This window comes from Colossoma macropomum, unplaced genomic scaffold, assembly GCF_904425465.1.
Source record: "Colossoma macropomum unplaced genomic scaffold, Colossoma_macropomum, whole genome shotgun sequence".
In the NCBI taxonomy this organism is placed as follows: Eukaryota; Metazoa; Chordata; class Actinopteri; order Characiformes; family Serrasalmidae; genus Colossoma; species Colossoma macropomum.
In genome coordinates, this window is record NW_023496020.1 from 2,337,576 (window position 1) to 2,364,283 (window position 26,708).

Consider the following 26,708-nt stretch of genomic DNA (forward strand, 5'->3'; position numbering starts at 1 on the left):
CAAACAGAGTGATAGAGACTGAGGGAGCGTGTTGGTAGTATCATTCTGAACAGCAGCAGCTGCTGTTGTCCGTCAGTGGGGCAGTCCCTACGTTAAAACAGCCTGTACCGCTCACTGGTCACATGACCCTCCCCCTGAGGAGCATCACAGCAAACATCCATCCTTCATCACCGATACTGTGGTTCCAGCATCTCACACACCATGAGGCTAATGTAGTTAACAAGCAATGGAAGCTCATTGAACACCTATTAGCATGATGCTAGCTGCATGCCTATATCATCATACTCGCCTCAAACTGTGTGGAGTTGTTCAGCATCTCTAACACACTTGATTGAGGTTTCTGACGCTGTGTGACTCACTGTTATCTATAAACATGGGCTAAAGTACATCACATCACACAACAGTAGTAGCAACCTGAAAATGGCCCATAATTTCGTCCACTTAGGGTAGGAGTGAACAAACATATTGTCTTGGATGCCAAAGCGCCCTGTTTATGGTGGACTGAGGACCAGTAAACAAAACAATATACAAATACAAAAGTTTCAAAAATCTGTCATCCAACATTATTTTGTTACTTAAATGCATGAAAAAAACTAGAAAAGTGCAGTGACTGTGCAGCTTAAGCAATTCCCAGATGGTTGCTAGTGTGTTGACAGATGGTTACTATGGTATTTAGGAGGTTGCTAGGGTATTGCTAAGTGCTTGCTATAGTGTACCATGTGGTTACTGAGCTGTTGCTATGGTGTCCAAATGGTTTCTTAGATGTTGCTAACTGGTTGCTATGGTATCCCTGGTAGTGGCTAGTTGGTTGGTATGTTGCTCCAGATGGTTGCTGTGGTGTTGCTAAGACATTGCTATGATTTCCTAGGTGGTTGCTAAGGTGTTGCTACGTGGTTGATACAGTATGACCGGTGGCTGCTAAGGTATTGCTAGGCAGTTGCTATGGTACCCCACGTGGTTGCTATGGCATAGCTGGTGGTTTCAAGGGTGTTGCTAAGTGCTTGCTGCTGTATCTCAGGTCTCTGCTAGGGTGTTGCTAGGCGGTTGCTATGGTATCCCATGTGGTTGCTGTGGCATATCTGGTGGTGGCTAGGGAGTTGCTAAGTGTTTGCTACAGTATACCAGGATGGCTGCTCGGGTGTTGCTAGGCGGTTGCTATGATATTCCAAGGTGGCTGCTATGGCATGTCTAGTAGTTGATAGGGTGTTGCTAGGCGGTTGCTATGGCATATCTCGTGGTTGCTAGGGTGTTGCTAAGTGGTTGCTGCAGTATCCCAGGTGGTTGCTATGGCATATCTGCTGGTTGCTAGGGTGTTGCTAAGTGGTTGCTACAGTATCCCAGGTGGCTGTTAGGGTGTTGCTTGGCGGTTGCTATGGTATCCTAGGTGGTTACTGAGCTGTTGCTATGGTGTTCCAAATGTTTTTTGGATGTTGCTAACTAGTTGCTATGATATCGCTGGTGGTTGCTAGGTGCTTGGTATGTTGCTCCAGATGGTTGCTGTGGTGTTGCTAAGCCATTGCTATGATTTCCTAGATGGCTGCCAAGGTGTTGCTATGGCATCCCAGTAAATTTCTGCATCTGCTGTAAATGTAGAGATTTTTCCCAAAAGACCAGGAGAAGCTCTTCTGATGATGCACCGTGAAGGTAATAGGAAACTACTTCGAGGCGAATATGAGAACAGCCTGCTTGCATTTCATTTTTTTGCTAGATGGCTAGTCTTATGTTATCATACCTATATTATATTTACTAGAATGAAGGTAAAAACTCTATTTCTCTGAGGCATCTGACTGACACCAGTGAGTAACTCTTTCTCCGCTCCATTCTGAGTGTGAACTTCATGGTGAACCTGAACTTCTCCCACTTCACCACGCCAGCGCTCTGCTGTGGTCATGTGTCTCATGCCTGAGATGACTGAGTGGTTTCTGTCGCGTTAATTATAACCAGCCAGTCCATCTACCACCAAAGTCTACCACACTGTGGCCTTTACCTGCCTATTAGCACCTCAAACAACACATGAACCAACCATTAACAACACTATAACAGTAGAACATTAACACTCTGCTCCTATAGAGATGCCACAAAGGCCTTGAGGGTGGGATTTTTCCTAAAGACGAGGGAAGCCCCCCTTTATGATCATGCATCTTGAGGGTGGGAGGAAACTAAAACTTTCAGGTGAATACGAGAGGGCGGCTGTCTGAAATGTTTTTTCCTCCCGCAAGTCGACAACTGCAGAACAAATTAATACAAATAAATGTTTACTGCACAGAAAAATAGATTTACAAATAATTTTCATAGATGCCTTTTGCCCAGTTCTGCATGTCAGGGATGCACCGAAGTTTCCGTTACTGTCATTTTTGGTTAGTTTTCAGACCAACAAGAAAAATTAAAATTTTGACCGAACAAACTCCAATGATTAAACAGGCCCACAAAGCAATTTGAATGCTAAGAAAACTGAGAACCAGTGATTAAAAACATCGTTACTTTCACTCTCCAGCACTGGTCAGTGTACAAGCGTTCAAACAGTTTGCATAGCGGCAGATGGGGAACTCGATGCAACAGACCTTTATAATCTCTGTACATGCTAAATATCATGAGGGAGTAAAAGAACAAACTGCTCCACAACAGCTGACAACACAACATCCCACAGAAAACAGCAAACAAAAAAAGCAGAAAGGAAAATCTCTGGCTGAAGGCCGTAGTTGAAGGCTGTTTGATTTTGCCGAACAAACTGTTAAAACAATTTCGTCCTTTGTGTCCCGAACATCAATTTCAGCCAAGCATTTTTTTATTTCGGTGCATCACTATTGAAGAAAGGTTTGTGTGTGTGATAATCGATCTGCATACCGCTTTGTACAGCTGCCTGGCCATATACGCTCGGAGGATGCACTGCATGGCCAGAGCGGCCGCCTGTTTGCGTCTGTAGCTGCTTCTCGCCACATACATCCGCTGGTATTTCTGGATGATGATGGCAGCTCTCGTGCGACGCAGGAACGTAGCCAAGCTGGACACAAGATGCAGACAAAAATGAGATTAAGTCGAGACTCAAGACACTCTTTTACACATTTGCAATGTTTGAACATCAAAACAAACAGAAAAAATCAGAAGTGCAGAATGTAAATCGAATGCAAATGTAATTCATTAGGTAACATACAATGCAATTAAAGATATGATTGAATTAATAGCAAAATTACACTCGTATGTAAACGTTTGAACACAGTCAAATTACAATGCATGATTTTCAAACTGAAAATAAGTTCCACTACAGAGAAAACACTTAAATATGGCATTTCCTGCAAATGTTACTGCACAATTTTCATTTAATTGCCAAGATTAACATATTGATAAAATAAAACATAAAATATTAAATATATTAAATTCAGCAAATCAACAAGTCATTGTGCATTAACATGTGCAGAAGTGTGTCTCTGTAGACGATGTGTTCACTTACAAAATCAACACAACATGCAATTTGACCAGGGGCAGCCAAACTTTTGTGCTTGACTGTAACTCTACACTCTATCCCTTTAAGGCTGATGATATTTCAGCTGTTTTATCCACTCCTTTCTCTTAATAACACAATCTCTAAATACTATGGTTACATTTATTTAAATGTGATCTAACAAGGCCAAAAATGTAGAGATTTTTATTCAGTTTGTGTCACAAAACTACTTTTTTGGACAAAGAAACATATAAATAGGGACATAAGTCAGACATCAAGTATCGTTAATTAAATTAATTCAATAATAACTGATCTGAACTGCACTCTGAATGAGCACACAAGCTCACTCTGAAAAACATACTGTGTTATTGTTGGTGCTTCCAACAATAAAGGAAGCCTCGTACATCTTTTACACAGTGATAGGAAACACAGCGGCTCACTGAGAGCTCCCGTTCTACAAGCTGAACTTGATAAAATGATGGGCCATGCACGGCTTAACTCCTCAGGCAACGCTTGAGATTTAAACGCGCAGCTGTCTTTTTTCTCTGGCCCAGTGCTGAATGAGTGAGGTTTATGTGGTAATAGCACAGATTGCTGTGTGTGGGTCTCACCAGCGGGCCTGGTATCCTCGGACGTATCTCTGGATGGTGATCGCAGCGTGTTTCATGCGCAGGTACTTCTTGCGGGCCAGCCAGCAGCGGATGGTCTTCTGGATGCGGATGCAGGCAGCTCGTAGTTTATCCGCCCGGAGCTTCTCCAGGTAAGCCACCTGCCCCGCCCGGAAAAATATCTTCGTCTTTCCAAATTGGTACTTATCTGGATCCTGGAGACAAAGATTAGGAGGCATTATGGAGGGAAATCAATTCAGTCCTCGGTTAGTTCTGAAAGATTTATGAATTTTTGCAAATTTAATGCATTTTAACTTAAACTATTTTGATTCAAACAATCACAGAATCAATTTGAGTGCTGACATCACAACAAGGGGACAAAATAAGTGGGTCTTTTTGCAGTTGCACCTACAGTTTTGCAGATTTTACAAAGAAGAGTGGCAACACGTAAACAGCTTTCTACTTAATATCTTTATTTGCCAGTTTATTGCAAACTGACAAAGAAAACATGCCTGTTTACAGAAACACAGTGCAGAATTTTAGGTTATACTGTATGCACGCCAAAGTTAAACAGCCCCTACCTGCACCAGCTTCTCCAAAACATTCTTACAGGTCATCTTCTTATCAGGCAGGACGTCCTTCTGCTTCATCAGAACACGATAGCGGCTGAAGAACTCCTGGTAGGTCCACCTGAACACAGGCACAGAATAAAAGTGAGATGATCCGTATTTGGCAGAAGGTATTTCAAAGAATTCTATCGGGTTTTGGTTTCAATTCAGATCGGCATGTGTATGTATAAATATATATATTGCTGCTGTCGCAACAAAACCTCGTATCTCCATAAAGATCACTTTACAGGACACGTTTTCTACAAGCAAAAACGTATCTTAACCATTTCTGTTGGTACGTGCATCATGAAAGTTTGACACATCATAAAAGGCAACTGACCTTTTTAAATTAGGAAAAAAAAAACAAAACATTATTTCACAATACTTAGACATTTTCAGGGTACACAATATTGATCACAATATTTTGTTTTTCTGAGATTTAATTAGTTGGAATGGACATAATAGTTTTATCCATATCCAATATCCAATTTAACAGGCCTGATTATGCTCACTTTGTAATGAAACAGTAAGTTGGTGTTCTTTACAATATCTATGATATGACCAGAAAATCATATTTTGACACAACTTATCACTATAGCAATAAAATATTGTCATACTTTCCACCCCTAGTAAAGATATATGTGTATATATGTACCTGGATGGAAATCCTGCAGCAGAGATGCGGATTGTCTCCAGCACACCACACGCCCTCAGCTGCTGCACAGCCCTCTTTGGGTCAAACCTGGAATCACAATAATTACTTACACTTTTTACAGTATTATTAAGTTTATTTTTTTCCATAATGCTCATATTATATATTATCTTTTTTCTGTCCTTGCATGTTATAAAGGAGGGTCTTCTGTTCTGCAGACAATTTACTGTCAATACTGTCACTACACTTGTATTAAAAAAAAAAATTCAATGACAAAAACTACTTGTACTTGGTAAACTGCTTGTATAGAAATGTATAGAAATGTATGGGCTGCCAAGAGGCCAAAACACACAGCTGCATCCTTATCCTATCCTACATTCTATTTCATTATAGCTGAGGTCAGACCTGAGGCAGCAAACGTTAGAAACAACAAAGAAAACTAACTACAGAGCTAACTAGTAAACTCTCAGAGTAGATATAAAATATAAGGACATTTCCAGCTCTGTTGATGAATGTCAAAGAGCACAATGTTATCGTTTTCAAAATCATATCTGACAAAAATGCCCAGAAAGGCTGGTTGCTAGGCGACTTACGTGAAGGCGTATTTGTAGTCATTGGGTTTGATGCAGCGGACATAGTGCGGCGTTGTAGCGTTCAGCGTCTCCATCAGGAGCTGCAGAGAGTTCCGGAACTGCAGGGGCAACAAACAAACAAACAAAAAGTTCTGTTTAATAGCCAAAATAAAAAATACCCCTCATATTTTAAAATTAGCTTGTGGCTCTCAGTTTCCACACTTCTAATTTCTTTCTGGCCTTATTGTTATTATTATTATTATTATTATTATTATCATTATTATTATTATCATAAATACAAAATCAGGAAACTGTGTCATGATTAACCAGATGCTTTCTGCCCAAATGTGCTCTAGATATTTATATAGAACACTCTTAAAAAACATTGTTCTTTTAGGGTTCTTTAGTAAAGAACACTGTTCTATATAGAACTGTGAACTCTCAAAGAACCCTTTGCATCATTAAAGGGTTCTTAGCATCGTAAAATTGTTCTTCAAATTGATGAAGAAAGTGCTCTAAATGGTTCTATATAGAATCTTTCTAAAAGGGTTCTATATAGCACCAAAAAGGGATCTTCTATTGTAACAAGGTCATATTGTAACAAGAGCAGAACGCTTTTGGGTGCTATACAGAACCCTTTCAAAAATAAAACCACATATTCTCCATCAATCTGAAGAACCATTTCACAATGCAAAGATTTAATCATGCAATGGGTGATCTGAGTGTTCACGATTCTATAAAGAACCATTTTCTTACCTAAAGAACTCTTGAAGAACCATTGGTTTTTCAGAGTGTAGGACACATGAATATTGATAGAGAAAAGCTCATATTTTTCATAGTGATTAAATCATGTATAGGGTATAGAAGTTATTTTTGGTTCATATTCATGAAATTTTTATTCAAATATAAAAAAATGATTATGAGGATAAACAAGAGCTTTTATTTCTTTGTCATTTGGGAGAATGTGACAGATACAGGTCTCTCAGATATGGGAATAAACATTTTTAAAGTTTTAAAGAACCTCAGCAAGTTCAAAACCAATCAAACGTTTTTTTCCTAGAACCGTACATCCAAGCCAAGAACCGTTAGGTAATCTTTTTGTACTCTAAACTAAGAAATAATCCCTCACCTGCAGTCCCACTGTCTTCTTGTGCTCCTTGCTGGACTGGGCCGGTTTGCCCTTGTCTGGTTTGACGCTGAGGCGAGTGCGCCCCCCTGTGGCAGGACCCGCTCCAGTCGGGCTGGTGGCTTTCTCCTCATCCTGGAACAGCTCCACCAGCAGGTCAAACTGTGAATTACACCCAACATGGGCTTAACAATTGTGTAGAGTAGAGCTGAGGACGGTCTCACCTTCTGGAAGGCCAGTATGAGCGCATATTTAAACAGAACCCTTTCATTCTTGATTACCAATAAGATGATCATTTTTGCTGATACTTCAAATGTTGGTGGCCACTGTTGGTGAGACTGTGCTCAGTGTGGAAGTATCCAGTGAGCATATGACCAATGACCGAAGCTTCATAGATAGTTCAGCAAAAAGTTGAATGCTCAGCCTCCATCTCAGATGTAGTCAAATGTAGTCACGGCATTATTAGCGCAATACAGACAAACTTTAGGTTGCTGCTACTGTTTTAGCTATGCTGATATACTTTAATCTATATTTATAGATGGGTGATTCTCCATTTGAAGTGGGAATTGTGGTTCCACTTTCCGAAATTCAATTTCTTTCATACCAAAAGTAATATATTAAAATCTTAATATGTCCTATAACATCTCCTGCTATCATATATATAACATATGCAAACAGGACAGTTTAATTCCAAACATATTGTACAGTCACTGGTGTTATATGAATATGGTGTAACACCAGTGACTGTGACTCCAGTGACATTCTGGTTAAAACTGAGGATTTTGTACATGGGCTAACTCGTTGGCCGTCAGGTACTATTTAGGATCAGTAATAAAAATTATGTTTTGACAAAATTTCAATTACCCACCTATTAAGGCATATAACACCAGTGGCATATAGAAGTTATGTGCTGCCTGATAAACAAAATGAATAATAAATTAATGAAATATAGTGAGTGAGTGTGACTCGCCTTCTTGTGCCCTAAGATGCTTCCTCTCTGATGAGCCTCGACCCAAAGAAGCAGTTTAATAGAGCTGAAAATACTGTGTTAAAATGTAACATAAGAGTCCTGATAACAGCAGTGATCAAAATCTCTGTGATAAATTATTTTATTTTAATTAAAATACATATTTTTAAATGTAGTATAACGTTAATGATATAAAAAGTAAACACGAACATTTTAAAAATATTATTATATATTCAAAATGGTTTCTTATATGTTGAAAATTGGTTTTGTGATGAGCTGCTTCACAGATGCAGAGCAACTATGAAACAGGATATAAAAAAAAGAAAAATCAGAGAAATCATAAGGGAAAGTATTACTTAATCTTAGGTCAACTGTGTAAATGTATAATGCTGACTTTTGGAGCTGTGCCTGATATTTTATCTTTTTAAGCCCCGCAACCTTTGTGACATGGTTTCCCACTCCAAATGGAGAATGACCCAGATAGGTGTCTCATACAGTGTCAGAAACCACATAATCAAGTCTATTAGAGATACTGAACAACTGTACATTCTTTGAGATGAGAGAGTGATGATTTAGGCAACTAATTAGCACACATAAGCATCCATTACTTGTTAGCCACATTAGCCACATTAGCTCCAAAAGTAAAGAAGCAAACTTCAGATCGCAAAACAAGTCTTGGCTGATGAATTACAATTGAGGTCAGGGGGAAATACACATTTGACTTTTCACTGAACTATCACTTTAACAGACATTTGCTCTTATTTTAACAGCCTTCAGACAAAGCAGGTTAGTGATTAGCATCGGACAGTTTTCCCACAAACAAGATTAAACCTTGACGAAGACTCTCGCTGAAGAAAATGAATTAATCTGTATCTGGAAAACTGTCCACGTGCGTAAAACATTATTTTCAATATATCTGTCCTATTTCGTCATGATTATAAAGGCCTACCCTGTTATAAATATTCAACTCTCTCTGTGTAGTATATGCCTATATGCATTGAAACCCACAGCAGCCCTATTGATTTAGAGGTACAGAAAATAAACAGGCATCAGCAGAAAAGCAGCAGCTCCCTCCAGACTCATTCATCATTAGAGGTGAAGAGCTGCAGTCAGAGGGGGCCAAGCACCATGCAAGAGAGGAAAACCAAAGCCCTAGTGGGACCAACCTGACCAGAACAACACAACACAACACACTGCTGCTCAACACACCACAACTCCAAAACAGACCTTAGAAGTTATTTGTAATCAAGTGGAGGTCATCTGAGTTGTCTTTAGCCCTAAAGGTTTCTAGCATAACAAAACACAAGCTATTTGCTATGAGCCAATTCTTTGACTAAGTTCATCAGACATCTGTTTGCATTCTTTGCACTTGGTGACCTGCTGTAACTGTATATTTTTACTGGACACTGTACATTTTGTTTTTTACTTTGCTGATTATCATGTCTGTTGTTTACACTTATTTGGAGGACTGGTGTCTAAAATTATTTTTACTGTTATTTTTACCTATTTTTGATTGTAATTTTTACCTATTTTTAATGATAGTTTCACTTTTACTGCTTTTCATTATAGAACTACTTACATTTATTTAGTTATGTTTATTTATTTATTACTATTACCTTTACTTGCAACAATATTCCTTTACTATTCCTCTGCTGCTGCCGTAATGCGCAAATGTCTCTATGGGATTGATTGATAGATAGACAGACAGATATACAGACAGATAAACAGACAGACAGACAGACAGACAGACAGATAGATAGATAAAAAATCAGTTGAATCAAACACAGCAAATTGTACTGTGTTGATTTAATGCACTTGATTTCATAATTTGTTTTTAGTTGTTTTGTATTTTGTGTGATATGTTTGGCCGATTTGTCCCGGAAAGAAGGCTCTGTGTCATTTTCCAGAATCACCCCAAACAGCCCGCATCGGAACATCATTGCACAGACATTTAAGAAAACATTTTGACAGATGCCACATTGTGGCAAACACCACACTTCCGCACAATAACAACACACTGTGCAGTACATGGCACAAAAAAAAATACTAAAACTGGACGAGGGAGGAGACTTTACATCTCATGTCATTGTGGGGTGATGCTAGTATTTAAAAAAAATTATTTTCTATTACTCAGTTTTGTTATTACACTACTGAGATGTCAATTTAAACAGCAATGCTATTACTGAGGAGGCTCTGAGTTTGGCCAGTCATAGAAGGTCATTTTTACTTAGGAGCCCTGTGAAAACTATGGACATTGCAGATTTGTTATCTAAAATTAAACATTAATAATCTAAGATTAACTTCACAGATCCTGTCGGTAATCACTCAAATTTCAGCATCTTCCCAGACACAACTAATCCAGCACCAGCAGGGCTTAATTCTCACTAAATTACATTTTTACAGACATTACCAAATATTTAGATATTTTAAATAAAACAGATTATGAAATCAAGTGCTTTAAATCAACACACTACAGTTTGCTGTACGATTCAACTGATGTTTCTTTAAAGTAACTGATTTTTTTTAAAGTAACAAGCAATAAATCCAATAGCACAACATAAAACTGGTGGATAGCTGTTATGCACTGATGTGCATCCACCCATTATTTACATCATAAATTCATAACACAGACTGAATAAAATCTAAATCAACTGCTGAGCCACATTTTAGGGGTGAATATGTGTGTTATACGTCCATAAATGTTGCATATTGTACTGCCATTTGTTTATACACCCATGCATATTGCACAACTATTAGCATGTTATCAATTACAGTTTTTAGTGACTCAGTTCATTCACTAGACGTGACATGCACCACAGCACTGTCACATGCATAATATTTACTTACTTATTTTTGTACTGCACATGATATTTTTACGGCTGCCTTAGTATATTTTATTATATATCTTTACTTCTCCTATTTATGCATCTGTATAATAGCATGTTCTTGTTCTGCTCTTTACTGCCCTTTGTGCCACTGTAATAGACGACCTTCCTTCTGAAATGAATAAAGTGATCTGTCTGTCTGTCTTTCTATCTATCTATACATCGGCTGATTCTGACCCTAGCTGATTGTGGCTGTGCACCCACACCTGCAGAAAACAAGAAGTGCACGCTCGAACATGTCGATACAGAACACAACTTGAATGTAAATGTAATTGATGACGCAGTGTGAGCAGTGAGGGGCAGTCTGTGTTAGCTGTGGTCAGAGCAGGTCCCCCAGGGCTGCAGCGCTACAGACCTGCAGAAAAGATCGATAAGACTCAGAGAAATGTGTCTCTCAGCAGCAGCCATAAACAGGAAGCCTAAGATGCTGAAGCAGCAACCCCCCCCGCCCCCAAAAAAAGAACTCCACTCTGTGTGCATGCATCCTATTGTAGCATCTCTAGAGAAACTGCAGCAGAGAGAAACACAGGGTCAGAGTGGATGACAGAGGGAGAGAGGAGAGAGAAATACCAGCGAGGCATTTCAGAAGAGCGCTCACTTTTACCTTCTGCAGTGGTACGGGTTGTCATGGTAACACACGACACATAGACAACACGTGATGGGAAAAACAAACAAACAGACAAGAGGAGATCAAAAACAGAAAAACACATCATCCACAGCACCATTAAACAGACAGAAGATGAATGTAAACCGCTGCTTTCTCTTAGCAAGAGCAGCTATAGCCACCACCACCGAGCCACCAGCAGAGAGGCTGTAAGCACACGCCGGCTTTAAGATGGAGAAGCCAGAGTCTTCAGGTCTTTAGAGTTAACTCTTAATTCTGTGCAAGGCCTGATTTAGTTTTTTTTCTAAATAATGAAAAGAGGTGATTGTTAGCAAGAAAATAAAAAACAATAAATAAATAATAATAAATAAATAAATAAATAAATAAAAATAAAACAATATAACAAAATAATAACACAGTAATATAAAATGCAAGAATAAACATTTTAAAAACAATAAAATTAAGAACTGTAAGGACAGGGGGCAGATACTACAAACTATAAAAAACACACAATGGAATAAATATAATACTAATAAACTGTTACTTATTTATAAATACTTGAGATTTGTATTATTATTATTAATGTTATTAATAATGCCTTATTATACTAACATTACTACTACCATCACTACTACTACTAATAATAATAAACACATTAATTATATGAAGCTATGAGAAAATAATTAGAATAATAGGACCAAATTAATATATAAAAAAGTAAATATATAAATCTGAGAGAGGCCACTTGGTGTTGACTTGCTGGAAGATTAAGTGAGTATTCTGCAGTATGACTGGTGGTGGGCTGACAGGATGGAGATCAGGGGTCTCAAACTCTACAGCACAGCAGAGTTTAGTGGGAGTTTAGTGTTGTTCTGCTCTCACATGTCCCCAGTCAACTAATGTAAAGCTTAATAAAAGCTGATTAGTGGATTGGGGTGTGAAAAATTGGAGAAAACACTAAACCTCTGATGTAGATGTGATGAATACAGCAGAAGGGAGCGCTCTGCTCCTGGAGAGGGACGCTCAGTCTCATACTGTCCCTTCACTCAAACTGCATGTCTAAATTATCACATATGTGCCCGAAACTGTGTATTTTAGTCCATATTTATAGATAACAGTGTCTCGTAGTGTCAGAAACCACATAATCAAGTCTCAAGATTAATAAAGAACTCCACATGGTTTGAGGTGATTGAGGCATGCAGTTTGCACTATGTTAACTGATGCTAATGAACTTTCACTACCTATATTAGCATCAAAGTGCCAGTGCCAAAAACGAAAGAACCAAACTTTAGATACCAAATATGTCTTGGCTGATGGACTACATTTGGTATAAGAATAGGGTGGGAACTCCAGGAGCAGAACTGAACGTCCCACACACTGAACAAATGAAATGAGAACAGTTAGCGTGAACCCAGCAGAACAATACTGCACAGTGGCTGCTGCACTTGGATCGGTTTTATTAACTGGCTAAGATTAATTAGCTGGTAAAAAGCTAACCCAGGATAAGCATCTAGAATTGAGATAAGCATCGAAAATCCTTTTGCTGCTAGACAGTGTTAATAGCTTTTTAATATTAAGGCACCCTAATTCTTCCCATGATTCTACTGTTTAGGCATTAATAGTATTCCAAGCTGAAGAATTAGCATGATGTTGAGCGTTATTCACTCTTACCCTCACACTTCAAAACTGTGAGGGAGAAAAACGTGACAAATGTTGAGAGATTCATCACATAAGTAAGACAAATAACACTTCACGTTTATTATGGGGTTCTGTTGAACTTAGCATAGCCTCCTCTCTTCCTGGTAAAGATTCTCCTAAATAATAAAACAAATGTGTTGCTAGCAAGTTGTGAAAAAGTCTAGCTTCGGGTCTATGCTAACTAGCTTGCTAGCTAGCTAGTAATACTAACTTCTGCCAGGCTGGGGCTTGAAATGCAAGTTGGTCTGGACTGGGAATTACTAACACATAAGCTAGTTAGCTAGCTAGCTAAAGTGCTAATGAGACAGCACCCTAACGTTAGCTAGCACAGATAAACAGTTTCAGAGGCATGCTGAAGTTAAAATCAATAAAATCTCTTAAAACCTCTTGTTTCAGCTAAGGCTAACCCTAAAGATGGCGTCAGCCCTTTGTTTCAATTAAGGGTCCTATGTTCCCAGGGGTCTATTTACTGCTATGTTCCCAAATGTTGCCTCTATCATTTATATTCAGTGATGGGCAGCTTGTTTTAAGCCATATATGAGCTTTACAAAATTAACAACATTACAAAACAAATCTGCCTTTTATGCAAAATCTCCTCAATGAGCAACTCTTCTTCACTATTTTTCCTTCAGATAGTCTCTAAACTGTTTTACGTTTGTTACTATATTATGCTAATTTGCTAGTTTGCATGCTAAGGGCTACACAGCTAGCAACAACAACAACAAATGAATGGCAGAGCACCACATTTACACCAAGGTTTACAAAGTATATATTTAAAACAGCTTGAGTTACAAAGTTTGCGATTTCCAGAAGCTAAGATTGTTGGGAAAGTAAATGAGTATAACCCTAACCTTGAGTGTTTTACTCAACGTTAATGTGACCTATATTAGCTAGTTGGCTAACATTTGCCCAAGCCGAGGCTTTGCCCAGCCCGGTGCTTGGTCTGCACACTGCTGGTTGTGGCTGTAATAAAAAGGGGCTTGGTTTTGCAAGGCTTCACTACATGAGCATTTCAAACCCTATGCTGAGAAAACAGAGTGGAATGTCGTTTTTCACCCTGCAGGCATTCAGCAGGCTCTGTCGGGACTGGCCTAGTGATGGTTCAATCCTAAATCTCCACACACAGCACTCAAAACACATCTCACTAACACACCAAACAGAAAATACTGTAATGCTAGCAGTTAATTTTGAATCTAGTGCTAGCCGTTAGCTTTGTGTTTGTGGAGGTTATGTTTGTAGCTGTTTCATTTCTGACTGCTTCTTAGCTGCTGGAAAATGTGAGGTTGGTGTACAAAGGTCAAAAAAATGGCTCACCAGGTCACCCAAATTAATGACTTCATGTAGTAACAAGCAGCTTAACTGGTTTCATTCAACTTGAAGGAATGAAGGAAATGGGCTAAGAAGCAGTTAAATGTGACAGAAACTGCTAAATCATGGTTGAATCCAATGTTTACAATAGAGGACAGTCAGTGGAATTTTATATGCAAAGACAAATGATGGTGAAGTATGATTTATATTCTTTTTTTGAGGAGTTTACTTCTGTATGTGTATGCTGGAACATATTAGCATCAGGAATCCTAAAGGCAAAAGCCCACCCCAGCTTTTACAGTCACAATAATACTATGTACCGCAGTGATGCAGATCAGACAGCAGATGGTGCCGTTGCCCTTGACCTTACTAGATTTCTAAGTTAAGGTCAAATCATTGGAAAAAAATCCTCACTATTCCAGAAAACTCTCTCTGGGCCTCTCTCCGGGAGGTTTTCTTATTACTCACTCACACACACCCCATGGCACAAGTGTTTCCTTTAGCCTTCTGAGCAGAGCTTTACAAGAGGTGAGTTGTGTGAGCGATTCTATTGGTGTTTTTTTGTGTGTAGAAAAACACACAGAGGAGAAATTCATTCACCAGCTAAATAGTAAGTCTGTTGTACTACTCAGCTGGGTATTTTAAACGTGAAGGGAGGCTCTGTAGGGAGTATGGGGTCTGTAATTTGGGACAGCGCCCTGATGATATTGGACGTAATTTGGCAAAAGGTCAAAGTATTGTGTATGACTCAGGACAAGGGCTTGGTATGTGTGATTTGTGATAAGACCCTGGTATTTTGTGCAGGATTTGGGACAAAGTCTGAGGTTTGAGTGCGATTCAGGACAAAGTCTGAGTCTTGAGTGTGATTTGGGACAAGGCCCTGCTCTTAAGTGTTTTTGCGACTAGCCCCTTGCATTGAGTGTGACTCAGTATAGAGGTCTGGTATTGAGTGTGATTTGGGACAAGACCCTGGTATCATGTGTGTGATTTGGGGCACAGTCTGAGTCTACAGTTTGATTTGGGCTAAGGCCCAGGTATTGAGTGTGATTCGGAACAAGGTGCTGGTACTGTGCTTGATTTGGGACAAGGCCCTGGTGTTATGTGGGTCTGGGTCTTGAGCGCGATTCCGAGGCCCTGGTCCTGAATGTGATTTGGGACAAAACCTTGGTATTATGTGTACGATTTGAGGCATAGCCTGTGTCCTGAGTTTGATTTGGGACAAGGCCCAGGTATTGAGTGAGATTCCAAAAAAGGCACTGCTACTACGTGTGATTTGGGAGAAATCCCGGGTGTTATGTCTGTCTGGGTTCTTGAGTGAAATTCGGAGGCCCTGGTCTTGAGTGCAATTTGGGACAAAACCTTAGTATTATGTGTATGATTTAAGACACAGTCTGGGTACTGCATGTGATTTGGGACAAGGCCTTGGTAATGAGTGGGACTTGGGATAAAGTCCTGGTTTTAATTGTAATTTGAGACTGATTTTGAGTAGGATTCGGGACGAGGTCCAAGTATTGAATGTGATGTAAGGCAAGATCCTGGTATTGTGTGTGATATGGGACATGGCCCAGGTTTTGAGTGTGATTTAGGACAAGACTCTGGTATTGATCACTGGTAACACAGTAAATGGAGCAGCGACCTCACTGACCTTACTGGCCTTCAGCACGTGAATCTGTTCTTCATTTACTGTGTCTTTGTTTTTCTCCAAAAAGCCTTCGCACTGATACTCCACCTGAAAGAGAGTGTGAGCGAGAAAGATGAAGAGAGAAGGAAAAGAAAGGAAGACAAAGGGGAAGACAAAGAAAGAAAAGGATGGGACAGAATGAAGAAGAATGATTCAGAGTAAATAAAACGTCTGCTAGTGTTTCTGTCTCGTCATTAAGATCATTTTCATTCATTCTGATTATAAACCCATTTTATATTTATTCACGTTTCTAGTTTATATTTAGCCCAATTGAGTATATCCTTACAGCCATTAGGACGCTCCAGAGACTGCGGTCCGAGTATTGATCACAATTTGAAATAAAGACTTGACATGCTAAACTAATGCACTCAGAGATAGTCTGCGTGTTGTCCTGAAGTCCGTCTAGCTCCAGTGTAACCCTTACAAGCTGAAACATGACACTAAAGCTAAAAGTGGACTGAACATTACAGCTGCAGCCAAGATTTCATCAGTGGACATCAGCACTGATTAGACCATCAGAGAGAGTTACAGCCTTCGAGTGCAGTCAGCTTTACTTTTACTTCAGGTGACGATTCGTACAAACATGCACTGGGGCTGCCTGATATGGACAAAATATTAGTCTTGTGATTATATTGCTTACATATAGTGATTACTACATGCTTTCTAATGTCTTAGTCAGCGTAAATGGGAAATCATTACTGTCCCTCCTTCTATACTGTGAGACATTTCTGAGTGAAACATTGTATCAGGAATGGGCCTCGGAGCTAGCTGGATGTTCTCTCTCCATGAGTTGGGGTGGTGAGAGAGAGAAACATTATTATGATATTAACAGGGAACGCCACCACTTTTTCCCAAAAATCTACATAATTAAATGGTTAAGATGTAAACAGAGTCATTCAGAGTGGTTTGGTGTGAAATGCTCTGTTCTAGAGAAACTTACTGAGTTAGAATTGTTCACAGTAGTGGTGATTGGAACCAGACGTCCACCTCTTAAAGCTCCCTCACAGAAAGTTATTATGGTTTTGTGTTAATGTTTTGACTTAAAATGTGTTTTAATCCATTCACAGTGGAGGGATTCACACAGGGCACTGTGAGGCAAAACAGCCCCCGAAGAAAACATATTTTCACAGATTTATGTCTATGTAGGTTCACTGGTGGTTTTGGATAGTAAAAAGATGTCTATATTTGTGTTGCAGTCATGGTGACCACTGGTTCCTATCACCACCACTGTAAAGAGATGAATGACTTTGTTTACTTCTCAAAGAATTAATTATTTAGAAATTTAGAAAAACTGGTGGAATTCCCCTATCAGGGCAATATTGCAGTAACAATAGTGTGCAGCCCCAACACATGCACACACAACAGAATAATAGTTTCTAAAATAAAATACGAACAAAAAGGTACCTAAACCTTTCATTACTGGTGCGATGAATTGATTATTAAGTCATGATAATTTATTATTTTAACAATAATTTATTAATTTTAGAATCTATGTATAATAAGGCGGTATTATTAAAAACTGCATAATACTGTACAAATTGTATAGTACATTGTAACTCTGTTCCTGATACTGAAAAAGATGTTGGTGTCTGTATGGATATGCGTAAGTGTGTGCACCTTGTCTGCAAAGTGCTGGATGATGAAGGCTTTATTGGACATGCGTGGCTTCTCAAACAGCGAACACGTCTTCAGGTGAGTGTTATAGAGCTTCTGAGCCCAAGAGTCATCAGAACCTTTAGGCATCTACACACAGAGAGGGAGAGGGAGGGAGAGGGAGGAGAGAGAGAGAGAGAGAGAGAGAGAGAGAGAGAGAGAGAGAGATTGTCAGTTACTGACAAAATGTTCTTTAATGTCCATGTGGTCATTCTGACAGACTGTTAATGCACTACAGGAAGTGTAGGGGGCGATTTGGCTTCTATTGTTTTGCTGCACCATAAAAAAAGGGTTTGCTGCGCAGGCCTGACCCTGAACGAAAGTGGCAGCAAATTGAGAGGAACCAAAAAAAGCAAGAAATAGTTAATTAGCAGATAAACTGAACACTAATCACTAGATGAATTACAGTTCATCTTCATTTGCAGCCCCATCAAAATAGGAGTCAAAGATACACATTTGGCCTGTGAGTGGATCAGACCTTGCACTCCTCATCTAACAGGTCCAGGATGCCCATCTTAGCCTCGATCAGGTTAATGCAGGGTTGATTATCATAGAAATCAATCAGAGTCCACGGAATCTGCTCCTTCATATACTCCTCCTGCTCCAGCTTAAACACATGCTGCAGAGGAGAGAGACGGAGAAGAGAGGACAGAAACAAAATGAAAACAAAAAGAAAATAGAAGAGAAGATAAATGAAAAAAAAGAGATAGAGTAGAAAAAGAGAGGTTTAATCAAATGCTAATCAAATTATTTAGCTATTTAAAGGTGATAATAAATAAATAAATAAATGCGAGAGTAAATAAATGAATGAATGAACTGGTTAATCTAAAAAGGAAACCAACCATGTTAAACTGCTGCTGTAATTTCTCGTTGGCGTAATTGATACAAAACTGCTCAAAGCTGTTGATCTCGAAGGTTTCAAACCTGAAAAATGTGACAGTATTTTTATTAACAATATTTTTATTAACTACATCCATTATTATATGTCAGTGTCATTTCAATAATATAGTAATGAGAATCTACAAAGACAGTTTAGCCACAATGTTTTCCTTTAATAACGCACACACCCGTAAATGTCCAGCACACCGATGAAGGAGTGCTGTTTGACGGTGGAGTGCAGCGCTTTGTTGACGTGGTCGACGATCCAGTTGAAGAGTTTGGCGTAGATGTGTTTGGCGAGAGCGTCCCGGGCGTTGATGGCCTGCAGTTTGGGGATGGGTTTGATGTAGGTCTCCGCCGCCGTCTTCAGCTTCTTATGGCACAGCCAGTGGGACATATCCTGATAGGCAACGCCCATCAGCTCACAGAACACCATCAGGTGGCTGTTATTGGGCTACAGAGAAGAGGAGGGGAGGGGAAAATAGACAAAGAAGCAATCAAACAAGACATTAATAACATCAAAAATAGAGCAGATGAAGATTCCTGGAAATGACTAGAGCAGCAGTCGGCAATCCAAATGTTAAGAAGAGCCATTTAATCCTTTCAACAAAAATCAAACCACCTTGGGAGGAACAACATTTTAAGTCTATTTTACCATATTTGCTGTAAATATGTCTCAGTATGTGCTGATGTACTAGTTTAGGATAAAAAATGTAATATAAATGAAAATGCAGACTATAGCCAATTTTCTCACACCTCTGACAGGAAACTTTTCCTGAAAGCTGGAGTAGTTTCTTGTAAAATGTCTCTCAACGGTTGACTTTTTATGAGGCTGAATTCAGCTTCTCATTTACCAGCTTCTTGTTCGAATGTTTCCGTTCCACCTTAAATGGTGCCTGAGGCGCCATAATGTAACTGCTGCACCCTTTAAAGTGAACGTAAAAATTTGAACAAGAAGCTGACGAATGAGAAGCTGACTTCAGCTTCACGACTTTTTAGTGTTTGACAGTTTCTTGTTGCAGATAAAACGTATCAGGAAACCAGCTGGAGTGATTAAAAATGCAAATCCAAGTCCATTTGTCTCCAAATTATTGATGTTGGTCTTAAATCTTTCCCTTTCCCTTTTCGTTAGCTACTAGCTAGGCGAGATTATTATCTGTGTTTCTATGGTGACCAGCAGTCTGCGCTGATCTTCAGGGTTAAAGGGTGAATTAGCAGTTCTACGTTAACTCCAGTGTTTAAGACCATTCACTGTTAAAACTGTATTAGAACGATCAGCAGAGCTTTATTTTGCTGGAAAGGAGGATTATTGTATTTTACCTGAAAATCTAATTCTGCCATGAAGCAGCAACAGGACAGTAAAAGTGCCACACGTGGCTCTGGAGCCACGTGTTGCTGACCCCTGAACTAGAGCTACAGTCACTGACATACTTAACTCTTAGAATTATTTCTGACTCATAGCTCACTTAAACAAACAGAGAAATTGTGTGAAAAGAGCAGATTCTAATATTTCAATCCATTTGTGTTTGTAAGAGGAAAAGGAGATATTTTCTTATGATTTGGATTTGATGAAAAGTCAAGAATTAGAAAAGAATGATTCTTTACATTTTTCTACGTTTTTGTTGCGTTTGGACATAAAAAGATTGTTAAATCAGATGTTCCGACTTAAACCAAATGAAATGGAAACAGAATTTGTAAGGTAACTTTGTGAAATTATGTTTATATTAATAACAACTCTTCTCAGTTTTAACCTAGCATGTGATTTCATTGTTTGGAGTGTTTGTGTGTTTACCGGTATGACACTGCTGTCAGCGTCTCTGTCCTTCACGTCCACGTTGCCAAGGTGCAGGATGGCTGCCAGCACCTGGAACAGCCCCATCTGATATGACTCATTAATACCTGCAGAGAACAATATCACAATTATTACAAACACCTTCCACACCAAAATGCTTCACGTGGAGTACAGCAGATAGAAGAGCAACATTTATGCAACAAAATTGACAGCATCACTTACACAAAATTGTTGATCTGGACTTTCATTGGCAATACATTGTTTACTTAAAACTGCATAATACACTATAATGTTCATATGATCCACACAGTCATTCTGACAGACTGTAATACACTACAGGAAGTGTAGGTGGCGATATGGTGTCTATTGTTTAACTGCAACATAAAAGAAGAAATGTCCTGTTGAAGAAATGGAATGAATAGTGGTAACAAAGAGAGCAGAACTGAAGAAGGCATAACATTGCATTAATTGCTTAACTGACAGTAGTTGATAGGTTAATCGATAAATCACATAAATAATCGTGCAGTCCTACAAAATACACAACAATTTGACATCTCACACAGACATGCATAAACCAGACAATTCCTCACTACAAATACTAAACCAAAACAATTCCACACCACAGCAGGTCTTACCCAGTAGTATGAAGGCGTTCCTGGTGGTGGACATTTCGTTCGCATCGTCCACTCCATCAATCACTGGGTTCCGGCCCTGCTTGGTGTAGTGGAAATCATCAGCGCTGCCTGGGGTTTAAAAACAAACAAAAAAAAGGACAGTATCTTGATTGTATCTATGCATATCTGGTATAATCTGGAATATATATATATATATATATATATATAAATATATAAATATATAATACTCTATCCCCTGTACCCTGCATCTTATTTAACTAACTTAGACTCACTAATTGCATATATGGAAATGTGTACAACTGTACATATCATAGCTTTTATTTCATAACCTATATTACAAAAACTGTACACTGGGAATGGTGCAATACTGGTGTATATTAATGTGTATATTCAAAGTCTAATGTGTATATATTTTTATATACTTTTTTTCTACAAGGGAGCTACATACCTAATATTTTCACTCACCTTCGCACTTGTGTGAACGTGATGTGACAATAAGCGAGATTTGATTTGATTAGCCAAGCCATTTTTGGTGTCTGAAGTTCAGTTTTATAGTTTTGCACTGGATATATGAAGCTAATGTAGCTAACAAGTAATGGAAGCTTACATACACCAATTAGCATTGTGCACCCGCTTCAAAACTCATTTTTTTCTTACAGTATCAGAAACCACATTAACAAGACTATCCCTGCTAGAAAACCCAGCATTGACCAGCATGACTGGACACCAACAAAAACAGCATATGTTGTGTTTTGAATGCTGGTCTGCTGGTCAGCAGCAATAAAGGTAGATATGCTAATCAGCACCAAAACCAACATATGTTGTGTTCTGATGCCGGTATGCTGGTCAACCAACATGACCATGCTGGGGTGACCAGCTAAACCTGAACCAAACCAGCACTAGACCAGCATACACCAGCTTAGACTAACTTAGACCAGGTCTGCTGGTCTGTGCGGATTTGTGTTTACGTTTTAGCTACATTAGCATTGTAGCTCCAATGCAGATTAAAGAAATAACTTCAGACACCAAACCTGCCTTGGCTGATCAACTACATTCAGGGTAAGCAGAAAATTGTGGAGATATGATTTTTCATCAAACTGATACCGTAAAAAGAACACTGTCCTTGCTTACATAATAATTGCAAATGATCTTTCTACCATTAGCTTATCACTAGTATCTCTTTGCCACTCATACGCAGAGTATTTTGTACTGTTTCACTAATTCTGCTCTCAGTGCAACCTCGTTTCCCCTGTACTCCTAATGAACTTAACTGGCTGGATGCAAGTAATGAGTAAATGAATGAATTTCTCTGTTTTGATATGCGCGAGAACACACTGTGCATAGTTACATCACACAAATGAGTCCAGTCCAGAATCTCTAATATAGAAGCATCTTCAGAGATTAAAGGAGAGGTGGCCTGTTGCTTGGCAACAGGAGCCCGATTGTGTGGCATTGTGGCATGCACACGTGCACCCACACGCACACCACCCCCATTAATGGGGCGTCAGTTGGGCAGGAAGTCAGCTGAGCTGGCAGCTGATCCAGGAGAGCACTGAGCCAACAGTGTGTGTTTGTAAGAGAGACGGACACTAAGCAATGATATGTGACCATACAGTGTGTTTGTGTTACAGTACAATACCATGCATGTATGTGCCCTAGTGTGCCGGTCAGGCTCTGCACCACAACTAAATTATGAGTGGTGGTGAGGTGGGGGGGTCGGCAAACCCTCAAAGTCTTCTTACATACAACACGACATACAATACGTTCCTAAAACGCAGCAAAGATAAACTGATGTATGCAAACCCTCCCATGTTAATCAATAAAGCCTTTTATACCGGCAACCAGTGCAGCATCGTACTCAAAATTTTCATTTTAATTGCTTTTTTTTTGTCACCTATCACTATGCCCACATCACTATGAGCATTATGGTTGGTTGGTGGGGTACTGCTCCACTAAATGACCCGTCTGATGCCGGACCTGGTGCAGGGGACTGTTTCTGTATGAGTAATATTACAGTACAGGTGAACGTGTGAGTGTGCACAGGTTGGAAAGTATCTGTTCTCGGTCTCCACGCTGAGCTCAATACCACTCTACTCATCTAATCACAAACAGAGCAATGACCTGCACAGTCCTGTCATAAGCAGTCTGTCAATATTAACAATAACCTCAATCGAACTCACTCAGGAGGAATTCACTGACTTACGTTTAGCACTTCTGCCAAATAGACCCTGCAGAGACCCTACAGCAAGGTGTTTAAACAGGAAGGTGCTTTGCTCACTTTACTGTGGGTCTATCAAATATTAACCTGCAAAGAATGTATCATTTATGCTGGATGTAAACAGCACTCTCACTGGGTGTTTTCCCGAAGTTCCAGTACCAAAAAACTGGACCTGTACCTTTTATTAGTAGTGCAGGTTCCAGTTGTATGGTTTTTATAGATTCCAGGGTGCTCTCCTCTGTCTTTGGTAAAGCAAAGACAACTCAAGGGGGAACTCCACCGATTTTCAAAAATTCATTTTAGAGAAACTTTTTTTTTGTAAGGTGGTGGTGATAAGAATCAGACGTCCACCTCCCTCACAGAAAGTTATTACATGAAATGGTTAAGAATACACTGCCTGATGTCTGAGACTTGGTTTTACAGTAGTTTTGTGATAAAGTATTTGGTCTAAAGCACACTGTAATCAATTTATTTTATAGTTAATAATAAATATGAATAAATATTTTTTCAGATTGACCATTTTTTCCCATCATCAACATTCCATATAAAACTCAGAAGACTCATGTAGGTTCACTGGTGGTTTTGGATAGTAAATAAAATGTCTATATTTATGTTGTAGTCATGGGGACCCCTGGTTCCTATCACCACCACTGTAAAGAAATCTGAACCATTTCACACAAAACCACTCTGAATCACTCTGTTTACATCTCAAACACTGAATTATGAAGAGGTTTTGTAAAATCAGTGGAATTCCCCTTTAAGAAACTATTTACTTTCCAGGTGATGATAAAGTGACCAAGCACTATTACATTCGCGCACCAGAACGTAAACTATTCTTGGAATTATTACCTTGTTAAGAGTTTGCTAAGGCGACATAAGGTAGTCATGCTAATCTTATGCTAGCCTCCACGGAATGTTTTTGGTCATGTCTCTACACTCAACAATTTTTTTTTATGTTATTATTTTTTAAATATATTTTTATATATTTCTTATTTCCCGTCAGCACAATTAATGGAAACATAGCTAACATGTCAGTTAACTCTCAAGAGAACACACTAAAGCAAATTTTGTCTTATCCAAAATGTAGTCAATCTGCCAAGACACTAATACTTTGACTATATTTGTGTACATTTAAGCCGTTTATGGACGTTTCTATGAGTTATTATGAGATGACATTGAACTGGAAAGATTTTTTTTTAGTCAATCTAAAAACTCCCCTCAAATATTAATAAAGTATCTACTTATCCAAGGCATGCTTGGTGTCAAGCTTGCCAAAATCTTTGGTTTTAGCACTGGAGCTATGAGGCAAACGTAGCTTATCAAGAATGGAAGCTTGTACCCCACCAATTAGCATGGCGCTAACTGGATGCCTAAATTTTCACACACTTGGCCAAAACCCTGTAGTTCTATGACACACTGCTAAAAATGTAGTTTATATATCACCCCCTTCCACCGTAACCATCACTAGACAAAGGACAGGGAACATCGCAAACAGAATGAAGTATTTTTTATGCTTATTAATAATGTTGTTTGCCTTATCACTGTTTCATATCTATTCTGTGCAGCGGTGGTCTCCTTAGCCTTCAGTTTGACTGGAAAAACTGCAGGAATCATCTAATAGGAAGTCTTTTTTCGCAGAGGTGAATGAGAATTTTTGTACATGCTGCAGTGCTGAACTCACTGAGCTTCAGGGCCTTGAACTCTGGGAGATGGGAGGAGGCACAGAGTTGGTAGAAGATATGATAATTCCTCTCCTCGTCCGCCTGGAGGGAGAAAGAGGAGGAAAAGATGAAGAGATCAAGAAAGAGAGAAGAAAAAGAAGATGGAACAGACTCAGTGTGGGAAAAGGACACACGTTTGACTGCTGGAGGCTTATCAGGGTACAAAAGTAACACAACAGCACTCATAACTCATAAAGCAGGACAGCATGAATATTTCTGCCTACATCACTGTCTGAAAGGTATATCTATAAAGATACATCTGCCCACTACTAGAATTGAGCTTGTTAATCAATCATTTGTTTTCTGTCTGACTGAGAAAACCAAGGAAAAGGAAGTGTAGATGACCAGAGCCAGTTTATATTCTTAGTGAGAAGTGAGTTTCTGAGAGCTGCTGATTTTAGCATGCAGTTTACATCAGCCGGTCTGTGTACTTCTGTGTGTAGAGATCCTGAGACTGAAACTAACAGAAAAGCAGCAAAAACTCTCCTGTAATGCACATCTCACACATCAAATCACAACATCTGCCGCCCCAGCGCTTCTTACCAACTACTGACAACATACTTTTCATAGATTTCCAGAACACATCTGTTTTCTAATATAGTAGTTTCACACAAGCCCTAAGGCAACGGTCGGCAACATGTGGTTCTGGACCTGCATGCGGCTCTTTTACTGCCCTGTTGCGGCTCCACAGCCGCTAGGTAAAAATAAAATAATCCTCCTTTGCAGTAAAATAAAGCTCTGCTGATCGTTCAACACAGTTTAAACAAACGCTGGAGTTAATGTATAACGGCTAATTCAACCTTTAACCCTGAAGATTTGTGTGCAAACTGCTGGTCACACAGCAACGCAAATAACAATCTGGCCTAGCTAGTATCTAACAAAAAGAGAAAGAGAGAGATTTAAGACGAACATCGATAATTTTGAGACGAATGGACTTGTGTGTGTTTATAAGTACTCCAGCTTCTCATTCGCCAAATTGTCCCATTCCACCTTAAATGGTGCAGCAGTTACATTCTGGCACAAGAGACATCATTTAAAGTGGAACGGAAAAATTTGAACAAGAAGTTGGCGAATGTGTAGCTGACTTTAGCCTCGTAAAAAGTTGAGAAACATTTTACAAGAAACTGTTCTACTTTTGTGGAAAAGTTTCCTGCCGGAGATGCGAGAAAAGCGTTTTCATTTATATTCATTATACTTCATTACAACTGACATAAAATGTTGTGGCTCCCAAGGTGGTTTGATTTTTGTTGGAAAGATAAAATGGCTCTTTTTAACATTTGGGTTGCGACCCCTGTCCTAGTGTATAACATGTTAGTCATATTATGTAGTATCCTACAGTGCAGCATTTCACACCTCAGTCCCCGTTTTGACTGACCTCATGACTTTGCCATGTTTTCATCCAGCAGTGATTTCTTACTACAATACCCAGCATGCACTGCACAAAAATGTCATAGAAGCCAGAGAAAAAGAGTTATACTGCCTTCAAGTGGTGTCAGATACTGGGAAACACCAAGTTTCCCACTTGTAAATTGCGCTCAACAGCTGGTAAATTCAAGTTTCTAGATGACAAGTTTACAAGATGCAATGTGTTATATGACCTTTTACATGAGTGAAAATGCTAAACTTGCATTGAATCTGCTTTTTTTTGATGTATCTGCTTTT

General features: G+C 39.1%; 1 protein-coding gene across 1 annotated transcript in view; it reads right to left on the bottom strand.

Annotated features, from left to right (window-relative positions):
* The window catches only part of myo5aa (myosin VAa), a 94,997-nt gene that overhangs the window by 30,444 nt on the left and 37,845 nt on the right, over positions 1 to 26,708 (bottom strand). Inside the window, exons 7-21 of the mRNA XM_036564573.1 lie at positions 25,007 to 25,088; positions 21,108 to 21,215; positions 20,473 to 20,579; positions 18,869 to 19,134; positions 18,644 to 18,725; positions 18,280 to 18,420; positions 17,766 to 17,891; positions 16,113 to 16,196; positions 11,462 to 11,464; positions 7,009 to 7,167; positions 5,901 to 5,998; positions 5,311 to 5,397; positions 4,629 to 4,737; positions 4,051 to 4,262; positions 2,845 to 3,001 (exon numbers count right to left, since the gene is read on the bottom strand). Of these exons, the coding sequence (XP_036420466.1) occupies positions 2,845 to 3,001; positions 4,051 to 4,262; positions 4,629 to 4,737; positions 5,311 to 5,397; positions 5,901 to 5,998; positions 7,009 to 7,167; positions 11,462 to 11,464; positions 16,113 to 16,196; positions 17,766 to 17,891; positions 18,280 to 18,420; positions 18,644 to 18,725; positions 18,869 to 19,134; positions 20,473 to 20,579; positions 21,108 to 21,215; positions 25,007 to 25,088 (1,821 nt within the window). The remainder of the gene's footprint in view (positions 1 to 2,844; positions 3,002 to 4,050; positions 4,263 to 4,628; positions 4,738 to 5,310; positions 5,398 to 5,900; positions 5,999 to 7,008; positions 7,168 to 11,461; positions 11,465 to 16,112; positions 16,197 to 17,765; positions 17,892 to 18,279; positions 18,421 to 18,643; positions 18,726 to 18,868; positions 19,135 to 20,472; positions 20,580 to 21,107; positions 21,216 to 25,006; positions 25,089 to 26,708) is intronic.